This window comes from Carassius gibelio, chromosome B13, assembly GCF_023724105.1.
Source record: "Carassius gibelio isolate Cgi1373 ecotype wild population from Czech Republic chromosome B13, carGib1.2-hapl.c, whole genome shotgun sequence".
In the NCBI taxonomy this organism is placed as follows: Eukaryota; Metazoa; Chordata; class Actinopteri; order Cypriniformes; family Cyprinidae; genus Carassius; species Carassius gibelio.
Window position 1 is genome coordinate 15,457,825 of NC_068408.1, and position 11,665 is coordinate 15,469,489.

General features: G+C 40.6%; 1 protein-coding gene across 1 annotated transcript; it reads left to right on the forward strand.

Annotated features, from left to right (window-relative positions):
* Nucleotides 1-4,261: 4,261 nt before the first annotated feature.
* Nucleotides 4,262-11,665, forward strand: supv3l1 (SUV3-like helicase). Its single transcript, XM_052573475.1, has 15 exons — nucleotides 4,262-4,878; nucleotides 5,107-5,184; nucleotides 5,377-5,484; nucleotides 5,570-5,684; nucleotides 5,826-5,994; nucleotides 6,090-6,201; nucleotides 6,514-6,591; nucleotides 6,978-7,069; nucleotides 7,264-7,444; nucleotides 7,622-7,715; nucleotides 8,659-8,878; nucleotides 8,958-9,038; nucleotides 9,136-9,312; nucleotides 10,513-10,661; nucleotides 10,802-11,665. The coding sequence occupies exons 1-15, from the start codon at nucleotides 4,620-4,622 to the stop codon at nucleotides 11,172-11,174; spliced, it is 2,286 nt and encodes a 761-aa protein (XP_052429435.1). The 5' UTR covers nucleotides 4,262-4,619; the 3' UTR covers nucleotides 11,175-11,665.

The following is an 11,665-nucleotide window of genomic DNA, read 5'->3' on the forward strand; positions in this document are numbered from 1 at the left end:
CCACAACCCTTGATTATACTGGCCTCGCGAGAGTGCCAACACCACATAAGCACGGTGTCACCCTCAATGTTCAGATGCATCATGTCCCCCATGTTTCTTCGGGCGACGATTGCTATATGTCTGTTTGAATGCTGTTTGTGTGAGTTCCACAATAAAAACAGGTATACAATCAGCGAAAGAACTTTACTGCCTTTTACACTCATCACTGTGTCACTCGCCCTGTCTCAGAACAGTGCAGAGCCACAAGCCATGATTATACTTGCCTCGCGAGAGTGCCAACACCACATGAACACGGTGTCACCCTCAATGTTCAGATGCATCATGTCCCCCATGTTTCTTCGGGCGACGATTGCTATATGTCTGTTTGAATGCTGTTTGTGTGAGTTCCACAATAAAAGCATGTTACAATCAACTAAAGAGCTTTACTTCCTCTTACACTCATCTCTGTGTCACTCGCCCTGTCTCAGAACAGTGCAGAGCCACAACCTATTATTATAATGGCCTCGCGAAGGAGCGAGAGTGCCAACACCACAAAGACGCATGCATCATGTCCCCCACATCACTATGGGTGACGATTGCTATATGTGTTTAAATGATGTTTTTGTGAGTAAAAATTGTACTAAAGAAGCATATATACAAATTCTTGCACCCAACGTTGTGTCACTCGCCCTGTCTCAAACAGCGCAGAGCCACAGTCCATGATTATAATTGCCTCATGATGGCGCAAGAGTGTCACACCATTTGGCGACGCGCCCGCCCTCCCGCCAGTGCTTCCAGCCTCGCGGGGGCGGGGCCCTAATTAAAATAAGCCATCAGTGGCTGTAGAGGTAACGCGTCCGCCGTGTCATCTCATGGACGGTAAGAGGGCTATCCCGGGCGTTTCACCGTGGATACTGGGAATAATTCACGACGGATATTCTCTCCAATTCAAACGCAGACCTCCCCGCTTCAATGGCGTGGTCCCGTCACTGACTTTGCCCCAAAACCGTCCTGTTCTGCGACAGGAAGTTCTCAGTCTGCTCGAGAGAGAGCGATAGAGCGAAATTTCCCCTCAGATCGAGCGGAATGCGCATGTTGAATTATCTGGACGATTGGCTGATTTTAGCCCACTCAAGAGATGTGCTATCAGTCACGTGGAAACAATGCTTCGCCATTTGGATACGCTGGGACTGCGTGTGAATATGCAGAAGAGCGTGTTTTTACGAGTCGGACTGTAACATATCTGGGAATATGTTTGGACTCGATGGCGATACAAGCCCATCTCTCTCTAGAGCATTTCATCGACTCTGCGCTGTTTCTGACTGGGCAGGTCGTTTGCACTGAGGGAATTTCAGAGGCTTCTGGGACTGATGGCGGCGGCTTCTTCAGTGTGCCATCTGGGTCTGCTACATTGCGGCCGCTACAGTTTTGGCTGTAACTCGAGTTCCGCCGAGGGCGTGGTCTTCGGTCCACAAGCACTTACGGTCATTCACAGTTGCGTCAGCACTCTGAGACCGTGGAACAGCCCGGATATGTTCAGCCCAGGAGTTCTTTTCTCTGCAAACGCGATCTAGGCCGGGGAGCAGTGCGTCTGGGCCTGTGGTCGGAGTCACAGAGAAGGTGACACATAAACCGTTTGGAATAATGGAAGCGGTGTCCTAATATCCCTGCAAGCCTTTCGGTCGAGATTGGAGCGGAAACATGTACTGATTCAAACCGACAACACGTCTGTGGTCTCGTACATAAATCGCCAGGACGGCGTGCGCTTCAGAGCTCTATTCAAACAGGCAGCGAGTTTCCTGTTGTGGGCGGACCGACACTTAATCTCCATAGGAGCGTCGCACATCCCCGGTACTTTGAACCGTGGAGTGAGCATGCTTTTGAGGAACGGGATTCCTCAAGGAGATGTTGGCTTCACCCAAGATCAGATCTAATGATTTGGGAGGGAGGAAATGGATTTGTTTGCCACGAGCGAGAACACGTTTGCTATCTCACTCCCCCTGCTGGGAGATGCTCTGACATCGCGCTGGCCGGAAGCCAGGCTTACACATTCCCTCCTGTGCAGATTCTGCCTGTGTTGTGCAAAATCAGGGAGGAGAAAGCATCAGTTATACTCGTGGCTCCGAACTGGCCGAATCAGCCCTGGTTCGCGGACCTGAGAGAGTTACTGATGGCTCCCCCATGGCGAATCCCCCTCAAGCAGGACCTGCTGTCTCAGGCGAATGGCACAATATAGCACCCCAGCCCCGAGCTGTGGAACCTTCATGTGTGGCCGCTGCGGGGACCCTATGAGCGGGACACTCTGGACTGATGAGTGCTAAACACACTTACTGAGACGCGAGCATCATCACACATTCGCTGCTACGCGCAGAAGTGGTGAGTTTTCACAAAATGGTGCGAGAACATTTATATTGACCCGGGGACCTGTTCCGTGTCGGATGTTTTGCGCTTTCTACAGCACAGTTGGATAGCGGGAGTTTGAAACCATCCACGCTGAAGGTGTATGTGACCGCTATTGCCGCTTTCGTTCCCCGGTTACGGGTAAACGATCGGTAAGCACGCTCTGGTATTCAGTTTTCTCAGGGGAGCAAGTAGATTGTGTACTTCATGGCCGCCCTCCGTGCCGCCGTGGGATTTCGCTCTAGTTTTGAGGGCTCTATCTCTTATTACCGTTCGAGCCATTAGCTTCGATTGCGGTTAAGGAGCTTCCCTGAAGACTGCCTTGCCTCTTGCTCTCGCCTCAGCGAAGTGCCTTGGAGAATTTCGTGAGTGTTTGGTGAACGATATTTCATTGGTTTCGGGCCTGGCGACTGTAATGTCACTCTCCGGCCGAGACCGGATTTCGTTTCGAAGTCACTCAATACACCGTTTTGTTTCCCTGCCCGCCTTATCTGTTGAGCCGTCAGCCTCGCGCGACGCTGATACTCAGAGCGCCGGGACCCTGTTAGGGTTTTACGGATGTATATGAATTGCTCGGCCGCCTTTCGTCAGTCGGACCAGCTGTTCGTGTGCTTGGTGGATGTAATAAGGGACGTGCTGTTTCTAAACAGAGACTTTCTCACTGGATCGTGGACGCTATCAAATGCCAGGGGAAGGATTACCCCCTCAACATCAGAGCTCATTCTGCGAGGACATTATAAATGCTTCCTGATGGGCCTGGTCTAGAGGTATGTCTGTCCAGTATTTATGTTTTGCTGCTGGCTGGTCTTCCCAGAACACAATCGCCAGGTTTTACAAGCTGGATGTACCCTCTGTAGCGTCACATGTTTTTCGGTGAGTTAAGTTTTATTCATTAAAGCTGTTATACCAGCTATACAGTAGTTACCATGGCTGCTAACTCTGTGTTATGGTTTAAATGGTTTATGCAGCAGTCACCGCAAACGCCGTCGACTCTGTTTAACTCTCATGCTTGAGTGCTTATTGCTTTGTGTCTGCCCTGGTTAGTGCAGATTTCGATATATTGCTTGAAGTTATGCATATTTTGTTAGGGTCGGAGCAGATGTCTCATTGGCCTAGTTCCGCCTATCAGATGCAAGCACTCTTAGCGACACGGCCATTGGCTAGAACTGTACTGCTTGTGTGAGGGTGATTGACTCCGTTCAGGGCTTATCTTCACTGCTCTCACGGCGGGATTTTATACAGTTCCCATATACGTCTTAGCTGACGTAATGTTGAGTTACCGCCTCGAGAGGGAACGTCTCCGGTTACTATCGTAACCTCGGTTCCCTGAGAGGCGGGAACGAGACATTACGTTAGCCGCCGTGGTCGCTGTTTGATCAGCTGTGCTAGCGTTCAGTCGTGATTCTGACGTAATTTTCGCGCCCATGCATTTTATACTGCACGCTTACCCGCCAGTATTTGCATGCTTCGCGTCAATTGGCCAGCTGTCCCCAGCTGGCGTTAGCCAATAAGATTTCAGTGAAAGTGGAGAAGGGAAGAGTTCCCATATACGTCTTAGCTGACGTAATGTCTCGTTCCCGCCTCTCAGGGAACCGAGGTTACGATAGTAACCGGAGACGTTTTGTGTCCAGCAATGATTATTCTACTCTGTTAATTAAAAGGTTGTTTATATGCATATTCAGTAAGTGTTTACAAGAAGCAAACATGTAAGCTGAACATAAACTTGTTTAATTAGTGACAATTAACCAGAATTTAAAACTCTTTATTTGAATGCGGCAACATTTCTATCAATAAATCTCTGACAGAGACCCCCCCGACTCCCCTATCAGCCAATCACTGTGTGCATAGTTAATAAGCTCGCTGACATCATCCAAAGCAACACGGTCAACCCCGCCCTTTCTCTTAGCTTAGAAAGTTTTTAGAGAAAGGTTTTAAGGCCAGGTTTTAAGAGAAAACTATTAGCTAAAGATTTTACCTATATTTAGGAGCTCTTAGTGGTAAACTAAAATGTTTTTTGTGAATACGGGCCTTGTTCCCTAAATCTTATTAAAACACACACACACAAAAAAAAACACAGGCATTACTTCGGGCACCAAAAGACTCGGGTCCTTCTGCACGTTGTCACTGAGAGGAGCTTGACCTCCTTGTCATCATAGTAGCTGGTACTGTTGCTGTAACTAAACCGTTTATTAACATGAAGTTTATAATATAAATTGCACTCGTTTAACAGGAGGCTAAAAATGTCGGTACATCGCTGTGTTTACTTATTGTCGCGGTCTCACATCCGATACCGGGTCTGTGCTAGCACAGCTGCTGTAGCGAACAACACTACACTGCATCCAACAAGAAGGACATTTGAAAATCTATCATGTAGACATTCATCTTCATACAGTTCATCGAAACCCCTGGACACATCACTGTTTGTACCGCTCACCGTCAGAAGTGATGAAGTCTCGAGCGGCGCAGTCGGCGAGGAGTTGACGCAACCGCTGGATAAAAGTACAGACCGTGTTTATTAGTGTTATGTTATTAGTATATGATCGATTATAGATGATTCACTTTAAGTTCTGATCATATTATTTGCATGTGAATGTATTTAAATATACCTCATTCAACATATATGAAACCAAACTAGATGTGATCATACAGATAATATTATAATACTCGATTCTGTTAACTATTAATCAGAAATACGTTTGATCGTTGTTTGTTTATGCGTTTTAACAGGTGAACTACTGAAGGTACTGAATAGATTCTACAAAAGAAAAGAGATGCAAAAACTGGCTGCTGACCAGGGGCTTGATGGTAAGAATCATGGACTACATGATCTTACATAATTAACATTGTATTTGCCAACTACACCCATCATATTATGTTATTACAACAACACGCCCATCTAAAAACTGTGCACATAGATAAGAAGTATGTAAGGAATGCTACTGTATTTTGTTTGTTACAATGCATTTTTCTGATTGTTGTATATTTGTTCTTCAACAGCTCGTCTCTTTCATCAAGCTTTTGTCAGTTTTAGGAAATATGTGCTGGAAATGAACTCACTAAATGCTGACTTGCATATTATTCTTAATGACATCTGTTGTGGAGCTGGTGAGTATTTATGTCAGTTAGAATAAATTGTCAATATCCATTAGAAACCCCTAAATCTATCATTTAATCCTTTCTTTCATTCCAGGTCACATAGATGACATTTTCCCTTACTTTATGAGACATGCCAAACAGATTTTTCCTATGTTGGACTGTATTGATGATTTACGCAAGATCAGTGACCTACGGGTCCCAGCAAACTGGTACTGAGAGTTTCATCCACAGATTTCTCATCTGCACTTTCTAAAGATTTCTTCCACAATACTGTGAATTACTCATTACACTTTTACATATATATTTTTTTACCAATAGAATCTTCTTAACATGATAAATGTGTGTTACAGGTATCCAGAGGCCAGGGCTATTCAAAGAAAGATTGTTTTTCATGCAGGACCCACCAACAGTGGTAAGACCTATCATGCAATCCAGAGATTCCTTGCAGCCAAGTCTGGAGTTTACTGTGGACCGCTGAAGCTGCTGGCCCATGAAATCTATGAGAAGAGTAATGACGCAGTGAGTTTCATTCCTCAAACTAGGTTATTTTGTTTTTTAATGTAATTACACATTAGTTGTGAACGTTAGAGCCGCTATGTATGGTTTCCTATTAGGGAGTGCCATGTGATCTGGTCACAGGAGAAGAGAGAATATTTGTTGATCCAGAAGGAAGAACGTCTGGCCACATTGCCTCTACCATAGAGATGTGCAGTGTCACAACTCCATGTGAGTATAGAGAACAAGATCGTTTGAACCAGAATTCAATACCTGAGTTTATTTTGAATACTGATAGTAATCTTAAGCAATGTAATGAAAATGCATAATTAAAAAGAACAGATATATATATATATATATATATATATATATATATATATATATATATATATATATATATATATATATATATATATATATATATATATTTTTTTTTTTTTTTTTTAACTTATGTTCTTTAATTGTATATTGACTGTAAAGCTACCTTTTGAGCTTATGGAAGTATACCATATAACTTAAACAAATGATTAATGTTTTGTTTAGATGAAGTGGCTGTCATTGATGAGATTCAAATGATCAAAGATCCTGCCAGAGGATGGGCTTGGACGAGAGCTCTTCTTGGTGGGTTGGAACAGTGTTTATTTACACATACAGTAGGGTTCAAATATTTGGGAGAAGATGAATCTTTTGGGGATTTAAATGTAATTATTTCTTATTTTTTTCAACAAGGAAAAAAAAACAGCTTTAGGAACTAAAAAAAAGAAAGAAAAACATTTCTTAGTCACTAAGCAAATTTGTGTAATTGACTAAGAAAAAGTTTAGTGCCTTTCGTCTAAACCTTTATATCAATATTAATTAATGAAAGCATTTAATCACTTATTAGCTTATTAATCACTTATTTTCTTGTTTGGACTGTACTCACGGATCTTAACAATTAATTTCTTGTTATTAATAACATGTAGATTCCTTTCTAATTTCTACTTTATTAATTTCCTGTTTCTGAGTAGGGTTGTGTGCTGAGGAGATCCATGTGTGTGGAGAAGCTGCAGCAGTTGACTTTGTCACTGAACTCATGTACACCACTGGTGAAGAGGTCGAGGTGAGTCTCAGCAGTTCTTAATAAAAATGGTTGACTTGTCATTAATATTTTTTTTTGCCTTTGCCTTTTTTTATTATTTTGATGCCTACTATATGTATATTGTTTTGATTATCAAATATTTTGTTTTTTGCTTGATGATATGAGATGCTGAGGCCATTAGTGTGCTTTGACATAAATGTGTTTTTATCTTTAAGGTACATAATTATAAGAGGCTGACCCCCTTTTCAGTCTCAAACCATGCAGTGGAATCGTTAGATAACCTGAAGCCCGGCGACTGTATCGTGTGCTTCAACAAAAATGACATCTACTCAATCAGCCGACAGATAGAAGTCCGTGGCCTGGAGTGTGCCGTCATTTATGGCAGCCTGCCTCCTGGTGAGAGTCCTTGAGTCGGTTTGTTCAGATGTGTCATAAGAGAAATCATCCACATGGTATATTTATGATCTGGTTCTAGTTTATTGAATTACTGTATTAATATCACATTGTCGACCCTGTCATTACATCACAATATTTTGCTTTTAAATTTTATCTTACGTTTTGACTGATCAACAGGCACCAAGTTGGCTCAAGCAAAAAAGTTTAATGATCCAGATGACCCTTGCAAAATCCTCGTTGCCACAGATGCAATTGGAATGGGGCTGAATCTGTAAGTAACTTTTTTTGACCCTGAGAATTAAATCAGTGGTTCTCAAACTTTTTGATCCATAGGCCTTCCATACTGGTGGAGATATAGTATTTTATACTGTTAATATAACAAAAGTAAAAAAAAAAAGAAAAGAAAAAAACTATAGTATTAATATAATGGCGTGTCTAAATATTCAACATCATCTCAGAATTATTTCACTGACTTTTAATCATGCGAACACAGACAATAATGGCGAACACACTACACTTTATATTTATATACACACACACTTTATTTATCTAACACACATACTTAGTATACACTTAAATTTTGCACACAATATATATGTACATACATAACTTCACTTTGTAATATACCTGCCTACAATTGTCATTTGTATATTGTCATTCACTATCTACATATTTGTATTTTTCATTCTTTTATTATGTGTTTTATGTTCTGTCGCTGTCATTCTGTTGTACTGCGGAGCTTCTGTCACGAAAACAAATTCCTCGTATGTGTAAACATACCTGGCAATAAAGCTCATTCTGATTCTGATTCTGATTCTGAATATATTAAATTAACAGTTCATTTTGTGATTCCAGAAGTTTCAAGGTTTTCAATTGAGAAAATACAAACAAAATATGATTTTTTTTTTTTTAGCATTTTAATTTAGATTTTAATGTTATAGCAGACAAGTGACTGTATAGTTATTGTAATATGTTAATAATTATTTCTTAATTTTAAATACTAAGTTGCTGCCCTTAGGTCGTCCCCTTGTGGCACCCAGCCTCCTGTCCGAGAAACAATGAATTGAATCTATACTTTTGACTGCTTTGCCAATAATAAAATATTTTACATTTCTTTTGCATTACATTCAGCCTTTTGTGTCACTGCACTAATAACAGCATATTTTGCACAACAGTGATTTGATTTATTCAAGAATACACTTTGCTTCCTTTAGGAGTATTAGGAGAATCATCTTTAACTCTCTGGTGAAACCCAGTGTGAATGAGAAGGGGGAGAGGGAGCTGGACACTATTTCGACCTCACAGGCGCTGCAGATCGCTGGCCGAGCAGGACGCTTCAGCTCTGTGTTTAAAGAGGGGGAGGTCACTACTATGCAAAGGGACGACTTAACTGTTTTAAAGGAGATCTTGGGAAAGCCTGTTGACCCTATTGAGGTAGGAATAATAAAAGTAGATATGTTGTTTGGAAAAAGGTTTTATTATTTGTTGATTTCTCATCTACTCCTGGTCTCAGACAGCAGGATTACACCCCACAGCAGAGCAGATAGAGATGTTTGCCTACCATCTTCCCCAAGCGACTCTCTCAAACCTCATTGTAGGTCTAAATATTCAACATCATCTCAGAATTATTTCACTGACTTTTAATCATGCTCATTTGAAATGCTCCCTGTCCTTTCTATTCCTCTGCACAGGATATATTTGTGAGTCTTGCGCAAGTGGATGGACTTTACTTTGTCTGCAACATTGATGACTTTAAATTCTTGGCGGATATGATCCAGCACATCCCTCTGAATCTGCGTTCCCGCTACGTGTTCTGCACGGCTCCTATTAACAAGAAACAGGCCTTCGTTTGCACATCCTTTCTCAAGGTGAGCGTTACTACTTGTGAGCTCAAAACCTGAATAGTTCACAGCAAAAAATGGATTACAGAGGATTAATAGACAATTTTGTCATTTGATTTGGTTTAGTTAAGAAATTACTTCTAATGCAGTGGAAATAAGGTGTGAAAATTGTGCAGATGTCATCACTGCAGGATTTCCAGAAAAATTTCTAGGCCCAGAAACAACATGGAAAAGAATAAAGTTCTATTATGGAAATAAAAAAACAACAACTGGACAATTCATAAATATTCATTGGACAAATGGTGCAGGAACCCTGTTGTTCCAGAGTAGAAACAGAAATTTTAGTACAAAAATCAATTTTTAGTGTCTGAAGATGATTTAATAAGTTGGTAAAACTTTACAATAAGGTTCTATATGTTAACATAATATAAAGCAGTAATATGAAATAACAATGAACAATATTTGTATATATTAAGTATAAATTTATGTTAAGTGTAATTGAAATGAACAATACAGTATAGTAACAATGATGACAATAATAGTAATATATTAGCAGTGTTATTTTAGTTTTTTGTATTTGTATACTATATTTATCCGTTTATTTTAAATTTAGTTTTTATTTTTATATTTTCAGTTTCATTTTACATTTAAATTTGCTAATTTTGTGATTTATTTTATTTTATTTTTTTGCACTGTATGTTCACTTAAGCCATAACCGACAGTTTTTTTTTATTTATTTTTTTTATTTTTTTACCGACTGTGTTTACAAGAATATTATTATTATTATTTTATTTTTAGATCATTTTGTGTATGTATGTGTTCATTCAGAAGCATGGATATGCGGAAGAGGAATCAATTCTGTGTACGGGCATTGTCTGAAATGCGTCTCTCTGTGTGCTAGCTCTGAATGCGCACACATGTTTTAAAATACACAAATATTTAAATCAGCAAGAGTTCGAAACAAGTGCAACGCATCAACTACGATCCATTTCACCCCTACAAGCGAGTGAGCAACCCAAATCAAGTTCACAATTTTATATCACTATTCGAAATAGCCGGTTGGGCAGGGCGGTGATACATTTTGGTAGCCCGATTGGAAAACACAGTAGCCCCGGGACGTAGGGCTAGCAATTTTGCGAGCTCTGGTATAGTAGTAATTGTATAATAGTATATTTTAAATTAACGTTGATCTAGTTAAGTAATACTGTAAACATCTGTCCTCTGTAGTTTGCCAGACAGTTCAGCAGAGATGAGCCTCTGACATTCAACTGGGTGTGTCGACATGTGAATTGGCCCCTGGCCCCTCCCAAAAACATCAAGGACCTTGTTCATCTGGAGGCTGTCCATGATGTGCTAGATCTTTACCTTTGGCTCAGGTATTTTTTTTTAACCCTAAAAGATTGAACCCAAACCATCTGTAACAATTTATTTAAATTGTAGCATTCAACCAGAGAGCAATAATTAACAAGAAACCCATTTCCCATGATTTACCACTTGGACTGCTTCCCTCTCGCAGCTATCGCTTCATGGATATGTTCCCAGATGCTAATCTGGTCCGTGATATTCAGAAGGAACTGGACGGAATCATCCAGGTGGGCGTGCGTAACATCACACGGCTGATCCGTGCAACCGAGGATCAGTCCGCCTCTCCAGAAACAGCTACCTCTGTAAGACTTCCTGTTTTAGACACATCGTCACTGAGGAGGGGACGAGGGTCAAAGAATCAAAGAAAAGAGCCCAATGTGACGGACTCTTCACTGAGCTCAAGGTTGGTGCAGGACGGACTACTGACAAAAGAACTGTTACAGCAGCTTCAGAAAGAATGGGTCCGAGAGCAGAATGGAGGTGACTCCAATTCAGCAAATAAAGGGAAAAGAAAGAAAAAGTGAACCCTAAACTCTGCAACATGGACTTCAATATAATTTTAAAGGATCAAGAGAACAATGTGGCTCTACAGCTGATGTTTTGAGCTTGTCTCTTCATTTTTGGACCTCTATCTTGCTGTAAAACATCAGTTTTCTTAGAAAATTAAAACTGAGTGTCAGAAAGAGTCCTGTAACACCCCTTTTTAGATGTGACAATAAAAGTATAATAATGTTTTTAATGGATCCCCAATGCTTAAGAATTGAAAAATGCAGTTTGTTCCACAAGATAAAAACCAGAATAAAAAAAAAAAAACTGCAAAAGAGATAATTTCGGTCACCCTTAGGTTCCCATGACCTAAAAGAAGAATGCAAGGCTGCAGCACTTGACCTACAGTCCACTGAACCGGTTGTTGAAAAACAATAATTTGTATTTACCCTCTTCTGTTTTTCAGCATGATTACATAGTCTGATGTTATTTTAGGAAGTCTACTGAACCAATGAAATACTACAGCTGA